Source organism: Abramis brama (genome assembly GCF_963993115.1).
Source record: "Abramis brama genome assembly, chromosome: 4".
Taxonomy (NCBI): Eukaryota; Metazoa; Chordata; class Actinopteri; order Cypriniformes; family Leuciscidae; genus Abramis; species Abramis brama.
This window is the reverse complement of record NC_139966.1, coordinates 43,149,261-43,165,586: the sequence shown is the minus strand read 5'-3', so window position 1 is coordinate 43,165,586 and position 16,326 is coordinate 43,149,261. Positions and strand designations below refer to the sequence as shown.

The following is a 16,326-nucleotide window of genomic DNA, read 5'->3' as shown; positions in this document are numbered from 1 at the left end:
TTTGTTTCATCAAACTCTATGTCAGACTCAAAGGTTCCCTAAGCTGGAGGTTGTACCTAAACAAACACGCATAACAAGGTCTTGCAAATCATCAAAAAGGTCAACTGCAACTATATTGCACTGTTCATTTCAGGACCGAAATCCAAAGCGACATACATAATGGTAACTGATGCCAGATTAATAATATGAATGAAGTCTAAACTGTGCAGCATTCTGAAAGTTTCCATCCCATTAGCAAAACCTGAGCTCCACTGCAACCATCAAACACAAACAGAAGCAGGAAATCTGAATAGGCTGTGCACTTTGATCTCTGCACTAGTGAAAGAAACAGACTCATAAACATGTCCACCCTTTGAAGCTTATGATACTGCACAGCTAATTCTCCACCTTCTGTTCTGTCCAATATTCTCTGCCTTAGAGCAAACAAGCTCTTGTTTGCAGAGAGCATCTTTACAAGAAATAGTCAATTTGTTTGCTTTCCTTCATCAAGCTCCCATCACCCAACAGATTTTGACTTGCTGATGTTTCCCATTATGACAGAAAGCATGTGTTGTTTTTGACATGCCTTCTAGATGTATTTATGTACATACTTTTTTTTGCACAGGACCGATTACAGGAAAGCTCCTCTACTTATTAGGTTGTCTGTGACATGAGAGCACAACGCACTTTTACCACCTACCACTAGAGGGAGCAGGATTTCATTCAGAATGGTGTATGCATAGTCGAAATCTTTTTGAATGAATAATTGACTTGAGTCGTTTGAATAATTGACAGCAAGATCTGAAAGTTTGGTTGTATGTGAAAGTAAAGTTGTTGAGGATACATAAATTAAAATAAGGAATGGTATTAAGCCAAAAGAGATTTTTTTTGTTTGTCATGATATAGTTATTATATGGTTAGTCCACCCAAAATTGAAAATTCTGTCATCACTTACCTTCATATCGTTCCAAACCTTTATGAGGTTTTTTGTTCTGTGGAAGACAACACTGACAAAAAAATATTATTTTTTAGCCATACAGTGAATATCAGAGGGGTCCAATGTTGCTTGAAGAGCATTGACTTTCAAAATATCTTCTTTTGCTGGTAAACAATCTAGGACCATCAACAAACCAGTCAAGATGTTTGTTTTTTTTTGTTTTTTTGTTTTTTTTGCAACACAGCTAACTTAGTCAACTAGCTACTTAATGACCAGCTAATGAGCATCTTAGACCAGCTAGAATCCATACCATCTTAAGCTGGATTTTCCAAAAGAGTCCGTATCAACATATCAGATAATTGGTTATTTGTATACAAGTCAGCAAAATCTTCAATGACTGTGGGGGGAGTCGTCGATATTAATGTAATTTCTAGTCAGTAAGTTCCGTCTACGCAACAGAACTGTTTTGGCGTCACTAGCAATGTCTTAACCACTTATCATCAAACACTTAATGTGATAGGCAGCTAACTGTGTTATAAAGCGATAAATAATAACATACTTATGTTTTGTCGATATACCGTCAAGCGCTCGAGCGACCTGCTGTTGCTATGGTTACCGCCTCAGCCAAACGCGACTTTATTCGTTGTTGAAATGTTGTCGTCGTTTTTTATGTTGGCTTCAAGTTGGGAAGGTACAAGTCCTCTTAATTAGCATCAGACCTTCTCGAACTCCCTCATAAACTCGCACCCATAGCTTCTACTGGTGACCCATGCCTGCTGCCATCAACAGCGATGAGAGAAGCTGCATGCACCATTTACTGAATGGAATTGTCTGCCAAAGAGGAACACTTTATAAACCCTGAGTTTTCACTTTCTTACAAGATTTAAACAAGGTCTTCCCAATAGCCTGAGTGAATTTTATTATTATTATTAAAAGAAATGGTTTCAAATCAGATTCCTGCGTATGTCTCATCGATCTCTTCGAAATTAAGCGCAATATATCACAAAAAGGCGGAGATGTCACTCAACCGTGCCCGTAAAGGTGGGCGGACTGGAGTGTCCCCCCCTCTGCCAATGGCAAAGCACCGACACAAGACCCGAAATCCCTAAAATCAGCCGTCAGCCCGCGGCGGGGAGCACACTCAGTCTGAATTAGCCCCTATCGCGCAGGAGATGACGGATCGTGTCTCCGCGCCCGCAGCTCACGCACGGACCGCGGCGCGCCGAGCAGCAGCAGCAGCGTAACGTCACGACAAAACTTCAGAAGTTCGCTTTCTCCACGCGCTCTCTTCAATGTCACCATGCGCAGCATCTCATCCTGCGGTGCATTGCTGTCAGTCTACTACCCCCAGATCTTCCTCATCCTCACCAGCGGCAGCTACCTGTAGGTTTGAACAACTGATTTCTCCTTTTAATTCTCACCTTTAAGATCCTGTGGCAACGCAGTCAACAGCTGGGGACAGTTAAAGCGAAGTTAACGAGGTCTGTCGTTATTGCACTGCAAAATTAGACGGTCTTATGAATTTTAAGAGGGCAAACAAATCATGATTTCCACATGTGTTGGAATTGGCATTATTTAGTGCACCTGCTGTGTTACATGAAGATACTGAGCATGCTTGTGTTTTAATTGCATCTGAGTCACTGATAGTTCAAAGGAAAGTGTGCTTGAAGAACAGTGCTGCTGATTGGATCGTTATATTGGAGTTATATTGTTTATTTAAAATACCGTGTATCAGAAACCATTTTCTGGGATCTTGAATAGGGTGAACCTAGGCAATGCAATTTTACTGCTTTATACCAATTTTCCAGGCAAATTTACATATGTTTTTAATTAAAAGCATGGCTAAGCATAATTTACAGTAAAAAGTTAAACTACTGTACATTCCTACAAATTTGATCATCTTTCAAGCAGTTGTTTATTATTTTTGTTATCAGTTATGCACATTATGGATGAGTAGTTATGTTTCTTGCATTTGTCATGTGTGTTACACTGATGGTGTTTTGTGTTTGAGTAACATTGTTCCCTGCCGATACATACTTGATGAACTTTAATCCATTATGTGCCTTCTGGTTTACCTTCTGCGTTATTATGTTATCAGTAGGCTATACAGTATAGCCAATACTTAAAATTAAGCAGATTTTACAGTGAAGTTCTGGCAGCAATTAATTACTCAAATTAGCAGATGAAATTAGAATAAAGATTATACATTGTTTATTTACAGCTATATCATTATACCACTCCGTTATATAGGCTTTACTAGTCATGTGCCAGTATAAACCAGTTAGTTCACTCAGAAATGATGAGATTACCTTTCATTCATTTGCTGTGAGAGCTCAAGGACAATGTTTTACTCATTACAACATCATGTTCTGATCTCAAATGCTTGTAATTGGAAAACCGCATTTGGAAAAAAACAGGGTGAGATGTGCGTCTCGCTGGAAAAGACTGAACCTTTTATTTGCACTAAAGTTCAGCCTGTGGAGAAATTACTGAGCCACACATTTCAAAACGTATGTGTGAATCATAAGTTTACTTTAAATAGATCCCGGTCACAGTTTCAGAAGTGGTCATTATTATTGAAAGAGTTACAATTCATTTTTAGTTCTCTGATTCCCAGTTAACTTTCTTCATTTAATTTGGTGGCCTATTGACTATTTAGAGCCTAAAATATTTTTTTTTCATGGATTTTCCTCAGACCAGACCTATGTAACATAACGTAAAAAATAATAAATGTCACAACGTGTAAAAAAAAAAAATGCTTTTGATAAAAGAGATATGCTGCATGCCATTAAAAATGACTGAAGGGAATTAAGTTTCTCTGTATTCAGATGTTATTAAATAATATTCTTGTTACGAGAACAGTTGGGTCTGCTCTAAAATAGGACTTCATTTTCGTCATCATTGGTCCTAGCATCTTCCACAGTGGCAGGAACAGTTTAATCCATTAAAATAGGTCAATATATTTAAGAATTGTGTTCATCTGTGTTAAATATTAGTCAATTGACTAACTTTGTGGTGATCTTTGTTGAAGAATAGCAGAACAGATGGCTTGATTTACAAGTGTAATCCACGTTATGTGTGTAGTTTCACTTTAATTGGGCAGTATATCCTGTGATCGCATTGTTGTATATGGTCTTTGTCTGTAGAGTTGCGTACGGTTGGCCTGTTAAACTTTTTAGACATTATGTGGGACCCCTGTCTCATTTAAATCAAGTCCAGTTCCACGCTTGCCCATAAAAGCTGCGATTCATGAACTTTGATTTGTTTGTTGTTCTGTTTTAAATGAGATGCTCTTAAAATCTTTCATTATATTAAAGCTTATTATATTAAATCTTTCAAATGTTGCCTGTGGCATATTGAAAAATATGGAAACGTCTGTGAGGAAATTGCCTGGCAAAGTGCAGTTAAATCATGAGAAGGGTTTGGGTATTTGAAGGGTCTATACAAACCCTGCAAAATATCTTCTAAAACACTAAGCAATCTTAAATAGTTTTTTGCCGTCCACTAACTGAGAAAATGAAATGATGAATGGATAGTTCACTCAAACATGAAAAGTTTGTCATCATTAACTCACCCTCATGTCGTATTCTCTTCCCTGAGACAAAAAAACCCAAAATATAATTTAAATACTGTTTTAACTGTTTTCGTTCATTAAATGAAAGTCAACAGGGTTTAAAACAGCATTCGGAACCCATTGATTTAAATGTAAGGACAAAAAAAAGCCCTGATATATTTTCCAAAATATCTTCTTTTGTGTTCCACAGAAGAAAGTCATACAGTTTGGAACGACATGAAGTGAGTAAATGATTACAGAACTTTCATTTTTGGGTGAACTGTCCATTTCTTGAATACCTGGTCTACATCAGATGCTGACATCAATGTGTCTGGTCTCCGAAGGGCTTTGTCTTCAGTCGTGGCTTTGGGTGCGAACATCATCTGCAACAAGATTCCCGGCCTGGCCCCCCGACAGCGTGCCATCTGCCAGAGCCGCCCAGATGCCATCATCGTCATCGGAGAGGGCGCTCAGCTGGGCATCAACGAGTGCCAGTACCAGTTTCGCTACGGACGGTGGAACTGCTCTGCCCTTGGCGAGAGGACCGTCTTTGGGCAAGAGCTGAGAGTAGGTCAGTAGGTGCAGCCCCGTGAGCTGTGCTTTGGTGTTATGCTTTTGTGTGCGTGTTCCTTTTGCTCTGACTTGTTTCCATGAGAGTGTGGCCCTGTAAAATCAAGTGAGACAAAACGAGGTTAAAGTTCATATATTAGTTAAAAAAAATCTCTTTCAACAAAACATTCGTTACACACACACAAATGGCACCAGTGGCTTTGTGAGAACCTCAACTAGGAGAACATACAGTAATGTTTTTTTAATATTGCACCCCCATATAAATTGCCTATCAGTCAGAAATGTTTTGTTACGGTCAGAGTGTGGTGCGGGGCTGTGTTTAATCCAATGGTCCTGGTAACAATCACTCTTTTGGGGGTTGGTTGGCTCTACGCAACATAATCTTATTTCTTTTGTTCAAGGAAATGTATGTTTCTCTGTTGTGGTGAGCTCTACACTGTGCGTTTGTGGGTCCTATGAAGCTTTTTTTGTTCTTTTGTGCAAATTGCTTTTGTGAGACCTAAAGACAAGTCATTTTATTGGATAACTCTAGCAGGAAATTTGAGTTTATAAGAGTTTCTCATATGCAATTATGGAGACCTGTATGGAATCTGCAGACTATTTACACATTTTCTGCGCTGATTTCGAGTGTAAAACTGATTTAAACACGACTTTTACTGGCAGCTCAAAGCATAACCGAATTAACTAAAATATTTAAAGTCCCCCTTTAGTCAATAATTTTATCCCTTAAAACTCACCTTTGATCACCAAAATTTTAAATAATTAAAAAGTTTTTTTCCCTTGAAAAAAATGTATTCACGCCTTAAAGCAGGGCTATGCAGTTTCGGGAATTTCTTCGCTGTATTCTCGCTTTTTGCTCGCAGGTTTCTCTATAGAGCTCCCCCTACAGCTTCGGAATAGATATTTGACAACACTGTCGAAAAACTCGTTGGCGACTCTCAGATACCAGAGGCTATAGATCAACGACATCAAAGCAGATGGGACATTCTTTAAAACGTCTTCTTCATTCGGGTTCGAACAGCGTGAGGGAGCGCAATAATGACAGCATTTTAGCAGATTTTTTGCTAAAAGTTGGCCCAAAGTTGCAAGGGTGGTTTTTCGGCTCACAGGCGCTTGGGGGGTGCGAGACGACCACCATTCAACCCGAAAAAAGTCATATAACTATTCCAATGACTCTGAAGCTGTTCGGTTAAGGTAAAAAAAGTTACTTAGTTCACCTTTAAAATAGCTTGAATGTAACTCTACACCCTTGCCTCATTTAGTATATGCTGTTCTATGAATATGCAAATTAACCCCACCTCCATTCACTCACACCAGCTCAGAGATCCACTCGTTGACGATCACACGTTGACGTGATTGGTTACAAGGTAGTTTGTGACATCAGAAACACTAGCGATTTCAAACCATGTTTTTGAGATGTCTTTGGTTCACTGCAGTTTTAAGGAGAAAATACTCAGCAATGGTATAGACTTAAAGTGCCCTATTATGGATTTTTGAAAATGACCTTTCATGTAGTGTGTAACATAGCTCTAAGTGAATGAAAACATCCTGCAAAGTTTAAATCTGAAAGTGCACCGTATATAAAGTTATTGTCTTTCAAAAGTAAGAGTTGACTCTGAGTCAATGAATGAATCGTTTTTCAAACGAGTCATAAGCCGTTTCGTTGTGACGTCAAGATGATACATTAGCATATTGCCCGCCCACTTATTGCGTGCGCAGACACCAGGGAAAACTTGAACCTCAAATTGGCAGCTGATTCCTGTGGATACTGGATAGCTTCATGTCGAGAAGACGCTGTGCTCTACAATGTGAAGGTAAAGCCAGTTTTTTTCCACTGCCCAAGGACGAGCATGTGAAGATACAGTGGTTAAAAATCATCTTTACCACAATACCACAGCAGTATAATCCTAAACTTTTGCTGTTCCTTTATTTTACTGACGACTGCTTCTAAAATCTCGGAGTTCAATGCAGGATTTGCAAAACGCTTGCTCTTGAAAGATGGTGTTCAAAATACTTAGTTTTGAGTTTTATATTGTGTAGGTCTCCTGCTAACTGGTTAACTCACATTATTACTGTCTTACTCAAATACTTCTGCTAATCAGTTGTGGGCCACTATTACCTAAAACTGTCTATTAATGCAGATTGTCTGTCGTTGTCACTACTTTGAGGAAAGATTAAGCATGCAACATCTCATAATGTACCTCAAACTGAGTAGTGTATCACTGAGAAACGTCCTGCTCGAGTCGTCCTTGCGATGGAGGTTCGGGTTGAATGACTAGTTCTTCCAATGTTTCATCATCTGACTCATGCTCGGATTGAGCTGACGTTATGTCAATGGGCGTTTTTGTTTTCGACGCGCGCTGTACACGGTAGACCAATCACAACAGACTGAGCTGTCTGGCCAATCAGAGCAGAGTAGCTAGCGGAAAGGTGGGATTTAGAGAGATTGATTCATCTGACGAGTCGTTTGAGAATCATTGAAAATATGGTGATGTGCAAATGTATATTATGAGATGATAAATGAAACAGTTTTTTTTACCTTTGATGCATGCAAACCTGCTGTAGGAGACTCCAAAACAACATTAGGAAACTTTAAAATAGCATAATAGGGGCACTTTAAGACATCCCATGTACAAATTCATAAGGCATATTAAAAACACCACATAGACATATGAACAGCATTAAAAGCTTGATTTTTACCACGGGGGACTTTAACATTTAAGAAGCAGGGTGCACTGTACCTACAGGAAAGAATATCTTTCAAAGTACTTTTCCATTGAATTTCATATCTCTCAAAATCGAATGTACGAACGGGCAATTTAGCATAAACTGTTGGTTATTTAATAGCCATTGTGGACTTCACTGAAATGCGATTTGAGTTTTCCCACAAAATCAATCACAATAATGGTAGTTAAAATTCATCAGTAGGTCCAGGCACGCATTACTTGTCAAATTATCCAATGTCTTTGCAACATTCAGATTCAGGCTCTTGGCTGGATAAAGGAAAACCCTGTGCTCAGTCAAGTTATAGGACGTCAGCTTTAGCTATGAGAAGAACCACAACGCTAATGGTCTCTTTCCATTTTGTAAGATGGAGAGGGCAATCACTGCTTCTTTTACAAGATTCAATGCCAGCATATCTTGATGAGGGGATATTATCCTTAAAAGGACAACAGCAATTTCATATTTATTTCTCACGCATACTGTAAATGTAAATCGGTGAATACTATTATATTGCGGAATTTTTGGCAGACTTGATGATTAGTCTTAATCTGAAGTCTGGCAATAAGACCATGACTATAATTATAATTATAAGCGTAATGACCATACTTCAGCTCTTCGCAATATGAAGCCCATTTACAATGCAAACGGAATTACCAAAATAAATGGACATCCATGTATGATGACCAAGAAGTTTTTATGGAAAAAACAACAACTAAATAAATAAATATTTAATTATATATATATATAAAAATAAAATAATAATAATTTAAAAAAAAAAATATATATATATATATATATATATATATATATATATATGATTCCTTGTTTTGTTTTGATGTTTCAGTAGAGTAAAATGAAAAATCTGGATATAGTACATTTTAAATTACATTTGCAAATGCTGCATATAGGCATTCTTAACCTCAAAAGTAAAAAAAACCAAACATTTTTTTAGCAACTATCTACAATGCAAAGGGAATGATAAAAATACAGCCTTTTTGTTATGCTAAAACATGAGCAACTTATGTATTTTAAGAAAGGTAAATATAAATGCAAAGATCTACGTGAAGTCATAAGCTACATTTGAACAATCGCCCCAACTCTTCCATATGGGGGAAAACCAATGCAACATTTTATTTGTAATTAAAACTCTTAAATTCGTCCGTTTATCAATGTGAAAATGGTCTCCATACAAACAGACAACAGTATAGTGATCTTTGTGGCGGTCAGTCTATTCCTACTAACCTCAGTGGTCTTTTCATAAAGGCCGACCAGCAGGGGTCAGTTTAGTCTCCTTACATCATTCTTGAGATCAGGAGTGCTCAATCCTGCTCCTGGAGATTAACGTCCCAGCAGAGTTTAGCTTCATCACTGATCAAACAAACAAGAACCAGTTAATCATTTCTTAGGGATAAAATTACAGTCAGGTGTGTTGTGTCTGCTTCGCATTGGAAGTTAGACCCTGCTGGTAGATGCAGTAGCTACAATGTTGAGTAGGAAATCAAACAAAGATGCACTCAAACAATAAGAAACTCACTAGCATGAACTTTGGGATGTCAGTGGTGTCAAATCATCTCAGAGGTTCTACTCTTTTCTTCCTAGGTAGCAAGGAGGCTGCATTTACCTACGCCATCACGGCAGCAGGTGTTGCCCACTCTGTGACAGCAGCATGTAGTCAGGGCAACCTGAGCCACTGCGGCTGTGACAGAGAAAAGCAGGGCTATCACGACCAGGAGGAGGGCTGGAAATGGGGAGGCTGTTCGGCAGACTTGAAATATGGAGTGGAGTTCTCCAGACGCTTCGTGGATGCCAGAGAGATTAAAAAAAATGCAAGGAGACTAATGAACCTACACAATAACGAGGCAGGAAGAAAGGTATGAAAGAAAGCAAGTTGTATAAACTATATGTAAATATACAGGGGTTGGACAATGAAACTGACACACTGGCCAATATAGTGTTGGAGATTTCATGCCTATTTATGCACAGCCTGGTGGCCAATCTTCACTGATTTTACATAAGTAAGAGCAGAGTGGGAAGGTTGAATTAGCAGAGCAACAGCACAACATAAAATATTGCAATCCACACAGCATAATAAGAGACAGAGTTCGAAAGAGGACAAATTGTTGGTGCGCGTCTCGCTGGCTCATCTGTGACCAGGACAGCAAGTCTTTGTGGTGTATCGAGTGCTATGGTGTCCAAGGTAATGTCGGCAAACCGCCTTGTTGGACGAACCACATCCAACAGGAGTAACTGTTGACGCAAGAGGAAGCTTTCTGAAAGGGATGTCCTAGTACTAACCCGGATTGTATCCAAAAAATATAAAACCACAACTGCCCCAACTCACTGCAGAATTAAATGCGTACCTCGACTTTCTTGTTTCCACCAACTGTTTGTCAGGAGCTCCACAGAGTCAATATTCAGGGTCGGGCTGCTATAGCCGCCAAATATCAGTTTCATTTGTGCCAACAGCAGAAATCTTGGGCTGTGGACAATGTGAAACATGTATTGTTCTCTGATGAGTTCACCTTTACTGTCTTTCCCACATCCGTGGGAGTTACGGTGTGGAGAAAAACCCCAAAGAGGCATAACGCCCGGACTGTTTCTGCCCAGAGTGAAGCACGGGGGTGAATTAGTTATGGTTTGGGCTGAAATATCATGGCATTCCCTACTGTGCTCGATGGGTGCATCACTGCCAAGGACTACCGAACCATTCTGTAAGACCATGTGCACCTAATGGTTCAAACATTGTTCCCTGAAGGGGGTGCCGTGTATCAGCATGATAATGCACCAATACACACAGCAAGACTAGTGACAGAATGGTTTGATGAACATGAAAGTGAAGGTGAACATCTCTTATGGCCTGCACAGTCACAAGATCTTAATATTTTTTAGCCACTTTGGAGTAGTTTGGAGGAGCAAGTCAGAAATCATTTTCCTCCACCAGCATCACATACTGACCTGGACACTGTTCTGGAAGTGGAATGGCTCAAAATCCCACTCTGCAGGACTTGTGTCTGTCATTCCCAAGGCAAATTTATGCTGCATGGGCCACAAAAGGAGGCCCTACACCATAATAATAAATTATTGTGGTCTAAAACTAGGTGTTACAGTTTCAGCGTCCAACCCCTGTATATTTAAATTAAAGAATTGTCATGTTTTCATGTGATTTACTTAATTTAACCATGAATAGTGATACACTGCTTTTAGAAAGAGGGATTAAAGAGTTAGTGGGGAAAAACATAGGGACATTACTACTGAATCTCAAATCCCTCTCACTGAAGGGGAATATTAACATTGAACTAAACGGGTAAATGTCAACTATCACGTACGTCTGTCTGTTGAACATATCAGTAACACATCAAACAGCCAAATAGTTCTGCTTTTAACTCAAATGTAACCATATACATAAATGGGGACTTGAGAATTATGGACATTTCTCTCGTTCTTTGATGTGGCCCTTCGGAAGGTAGAGAAAATTACAGGGTATGATTTGGCTAAAACATATTTTTTCCTCTCCGTTTTGACATATATCTGGCGTCGCACATTGAGACATTGCTCAGGACGTATTGAATAATGGCTTTTGGTCCAAATTGCTGAAAACAGTCAAAATAAAATGTCAAGAATTTCCCTTACCCGTCAGCTGCACAAATTCACTCGCACCACAGATTCAGAGGCCTCTGATGAAGTCATGCCTATTGTAAAAGACTATGTGAGTTTTACCAGCAAATAAATATATGAAGTTAAAATAAAATTAATAAAATAACATTTAATTTACATTACCTCTCATTTAGAATTCAGAAGATTGTGCTTCATATGCCAGGTAACAGTAACCGTTTTTTTTTCTACTGCTGCAGGTTCTAGAGGAAAGGATGAAGCTGGAATGTAAGTGTCACGGCGTCTCCGGCTCATGCACCACAAAAACCTGCTGGACGACTTTGCCGAAATTCAGAGAGATCGGCTACGTACTTAAGGAGCGTTATAACACTGCGGTTGAGGTGGAGGCTGTGAGAGCCACACGTTTTCGCCAACCCTCCTTCTTGCGCCTCAAGCAGTCCCGTGGGTACATAAAGCCCACTGACACAGACTTGGTTTACTTGGAGCGTTCACCCAATTATTGCGAGGAAGACACTGCGACGGGGAGCACGGGAACGAGAGGGCGCCTGTGTAACCACACGTCCCCTCACACGGACGGCTGCAACCTGATGTGCTGCGGCCGAGGCCACAACACCCATCAGTACACACGCGTTTGGCAGTGCAACTGCAAGTTCCAGTGGTGCTGCTTCGTTAAGTGCAACACCTGCAGCGAAAAGACGGAGGTGTTCACCTGTAAATGAGCGAGCGGAAGAGTTGAAAAGACGGGAAAGAAAGGAAAGAAGCCTATGGAGAGAAACAGGAAGTGTTTGAAAGAAAAATGGAAGTGTCGAACATATACACGGCTTCGTTTTGCACATCAGGCAGTCTTTATGCGAGAAAAAGGCCATTGCCGAGGGAGATGGGGATGAATAATGAAGATCCTGGAACTTTAGAGGAAAATGCACTGACTTCAGACCGACTGTTTTGTGATTTCATTCAAACATGTGGACGCTACAAATGCAGTGCAAGGCTTTCGTAGTTCTCAGATGCTCAGACTTCAGGAAGGTCACCTGAGGCCTGTCCTGACTTGATATAGACTCAAAATTGGACAGTCTAAACTGCCAACAAAAGTGTTTTTTTTGTTTGTTTTTTTCAAATTAAAGAAAGCTTATTAACGAAGACAACTTGTAAAAGACATGTAAAATGTCCCACCAGTTGAATCCCTATGGGAGCTCAAGAGGAAAGACTTGCTGCAACTCTGGAAACGCTGGAAAGATTAAAACGTTCGGTCACACTGTACTGTATCTGTTTGAACACTGAAAAAATTCCTTTTTTCCTTCTGTTTGGAGAAAAAGACTGAAAATGTTCATACTGTAGTTGTCTCATAATGGTATACGGAGGTTTGAACTTCTAATATCATTGCTACTGATCTGTTGCTTCCAAAATTCAACCCGAAACAATACAGGACATTGTTTATGTAAAAAGAGCTTCTTTAACCCTGCATTTCTTTTGCAGTTGATCGATAGTAAAGTGGTCTGCACACTTGGGAAACCATCATTTCGGTGAATACGTTGGCAATTGCTGCACTGGTGGTTGTGACGCATGCTGTCGGCTTTATGAAAATGGAAAACTTTTTTTTTTTTTATGCGGAGAGAAGCTTCCTTAGTCATATCAAGACTTGGCCATGTATGCTGCATTGTTTTGTCTTCAAATTTGTGTGTGTCTAACCATGTGTGGGAACATAAGAGAGAGAGCTTTCAGATACTTCATAGAACTGCAATGTGACCCACCACCATTTGAGTGACCGACCATTCCCACGAATGCCAGAGACATGGGATTCCACATCACTGGTCCGGCGTGCACAAGGTCTAGTTATATTCCGCCTGAGCCAATGGACCATACAGCTATGGATCTGAAAATGGTTAAAAGGTCACTGGAAATATTTTGAGTAGCAACATTTTTTTTTTTTATCTAAATTGTTTATACGAGTTATATGGCTGGCAAATTTGTTAAAATATATTTTTTTATGTAGAGAATATGGCACTTTATGTCAGGTATATTCAGAGTAATTATTAATACTATTTTCCTTGTCATATTTTTATTGTTTAATTGGAGATCTACATTTTTTTGTCCTGATTTAATTATGTAAAATGTTTTTTATTATTATGATTTTTATTTTTCCTTAGCTCCCCTTAATTGCCTTCTCAAGTTTGATATGAAACCATCTCATCTTTTTGTAGCCTGGTTGTATTTATACTTTTTTTTTTTTTTTTTGGAAGAGATGTACAGTAAAATCACTAGATTAATAAATAAATCAAACAGTTTGGATCAAACACATTCAACTGTTTTCATTTAAATTCATGCTTATTACTAAGCAAAACGTTGCTAAACGCATGTCAACCTCTTGCTTGATCGACTCGCTGGACCCTGGGTAAAGTTTCTTCCCAGATGCACGGAGTAGCTCGCAGTCGTGTGGTTTAGATACTGCGAAACGCTGATCTCCGAGCGACGCAGAGCTGCTCCCGCCTGGGTTTGAATAGGCATCCGACCTGGCTCATTCATTCACCCGCCGTATGCTCTCTGCCCCTCTGGTCTTTTTCCTGTGTGTGAAAAGCATTGCAGGCAGCCACCGGAGCAGAAGTAAATAGGACCTGTTTTGTTAGCTGTCTGAACTGCTGGTTACCGGAACCGCGTAAGCTCCCAACACTATACCCCGGATTGAGAGAAAAGTCAACCCGATTGTTTCGCACAAACATTTTGTCATTAAAAAATATGAGGCAGAAAAAACAGGGTGTTGTGGGGAGAGTAGAGGCCTCCATTGAGGGGTATTAAAGCTACGGGGGTGTGTGTGTGTGGACCACTCAGCTCATTCCAGGACAGGATGGGGCGAGATATGATTCTGCAAGCTAATACTTCTGGTCTGATTCACTTGGGACGAGAACTAGATAGCTACAAGAGCAAAAAAAGAGTGGTGTGGGATGGACCAAGAGAGAAATAACTGAGCACTGGCGTCCCATGTAGATTAGGCTAGACAATAAACATACATCACAATCAATAAGAATCTAAGGACCCTCTTCCTAAAATATAAAAGCAGCTTTTTTCCTGTGTAAAGTATGAAGAGTATGTATTACAATAATGTATACATACACTCACCGGCCACTATATTAGGTACGCCTTGCTAGTACTGGGTTGGACCCCCTTTTGCCTTCAGAACTGCCTTAATTCTTCATGGCATAGATTCAACAAGGTGCTGGAAACATTCCTCAGAGATTTTGGTCCATATTGACATGATAGCATCACGCAGTTGCTGTAGATTTGTCGGCTGCAAATCCATAAAGCCAATCTCCCGTTCCACCACATCCCAAAGGTGCTCTATTGGATTGAGATCTGGTGATTGTGGAGGCCATTTGAGTAAAGTGATCTCACTGTCATGTTCAAGAAACCAGTTTGAGATGATTTGAGCTTTGTGATATGGCACATTATCCTGCTGAAAGTAGCCATCAGAAAATGGGTACACAGTGGTCATGGGAAGGACATGGAAAGCAACAGTATACAGGTAGGCTGTGGCGTTTAAAAAATGCTCAATTGTTACTAAGGGGCCCAAAGTGTGCCAAGAAAATATCCCACACCATTCCACCACCAGATGCCTGAACTGTTGATACAAGGCAAAATGGAGCCATGCTTTCATGAATGTCGCAGCAGAAAATGAGACTCATCAGACCAGGCAACGTTTTTACAATCTTCTATTTCTATTTGGTGAGCCCGTGCGACTTGTAGCATCAGTTTCCTGCTCTTAGTTGACAGGAGTGGCACCCGTGTGTCTTCTGCTGCTGTAGCCCATCTACCTCAAGGTTCGACGTGTTGTGCGTTCAGAGATGCTTTTCTGCATACCTTGGTTGTAACAAGTGGTTATTTGAGTGACTGTTGCCTTTCTATCAGCTCGAACCAGTCTGGCCATTCTCCTCTGACCTCTGGCTTCAACAAGGCATTTTCACCTGCAGAACTGCTGCTTACTGGATACTTTCTCTTTTTCAGACCATTCTCTGTAAACCCTAAAGATGGCTGTGTGTGAAAATCAGCAGTTTCTGAAATTCTCTGACCAGTCCGTCTGGTACCAACAATCACGCCATGTTCAAAGTCACTTAAATCAACTTTCTTCCCAATTCTGATGCTCAGTTTGAACATCAGCAGATTGTTTTGACTGTGTCTACAGCACATGCCTAAAAGCAGCAAGTTGCTGCACTGTGATTGGCTGATTAGATATTTGCGTTAAATAGTACTTGAACAGGAGTACCTAATAAAGTGGCCAGTGAGTGTATACAATAGTATATCCTATATATCCACTTGTTAATAATTCAAGTTTATGGTAAAAAAATGTTTAATGAATACTGCATTTTTTAAATGAATATAGAAATGAAAATCTATTTTGACAGTAAACATCTTTACATAGCCTACACAATAAAATATTTTTTTACATATTAAGCGGCACAACTCTTTTCAACATTGATATTAATAAAAAATGTTTTTTGAGCATGATCACAGGAATAAATTACATGTTTAAATATATTAAAATACAATATAGTCATTTTAAATTGCAATAATTTACTTTATTTTTGATCAAATAAATGCAGCATTGGTGAGCATAAGAGACTAATTTTCAAAAACATTCAAACGTATTACCAAACCCAATCTTTTGAATAAATACTGTTAAAATAAATGTATTAATTTTTCCTCCCAAAACTGATCTAGCTGTTTTTGAACACTTTTCTGTGTTGCATGCTCTCAGTAAGCGTGGTTTGTCGAGGCATGTTGCTTGTAGTAGGAGGTGAGGTTGCACTGACTGCAGACTCGCATAAACATGAGGGTGGAATTTCTTCATTGATTAGAAATTACCATATTACGGAATGTACACACAAGTAATTGCGTCATTTTTATTTTACTACAATAATTGCACCAAATTAAAGTGTTAAATAGATAATCCTACTATATCGTA

General features: G+C 39.4%; 1 protein-coding gene across 1 annotated transcript; it reads left to right on the top strand.

Moving 5' to 3' along the window:
* The first annotated feature begins 1,157 nt into the window (after window positions 1-1,157).
* Window positions 1,158-13,663, top strand: wnt7ba (wingless-type MMTV integration site family, member 7Ba). Its single transcript, XM_084112040.1, has 4 exons — window positions 1,158-2,299; window positions 4,814-5,040; window positions 9,363-9,634; window positions 11,615-13,663. The coding sequence occupies exons 1-4, from the start codon at window positions 2,217-2,219 to the stop codon at window positions 12,092-12,094; spliced, it is 1,062 nt and encodes a 353-aa protein (XP_083968166.1). The 5' UTR covers window positions 1,158-2,216; the 3' UTR covers window positions 12,095-13,663.
* The last annotated feature ends 2,663 nt before the right edge of the window (window positions 13,664-16,326 follow it).

What these genes read in the sequence shown, in the direction of transcription:
- wnt7ba (XM_084112040.1), top strand. Translation starts at nt 2,217, where the DNA reads ATGCGCAGCATCTCATCCTGCGGTGCATTGCTGTCAGTCTACTACCCC. An exon ending in TGGGCAAGAGCTGAGAGTAG is followed by an intron (nt 5,041 to 9,362) that starts GTCAGTAGGTGC and finishes TTTTCTTCCTAG; the next exon opens with GTAGCAAGGAGGCTGCATTT. An exon ending in ATAACGAGGCAGGAAGAAAG is followed by an intron (nt 9,635 to 11,614) that starts GTATGAAAGAAA and finishes CTACTGCTGCAG; the next exon opens with GTTCTAGAGGAAAGGATGAA.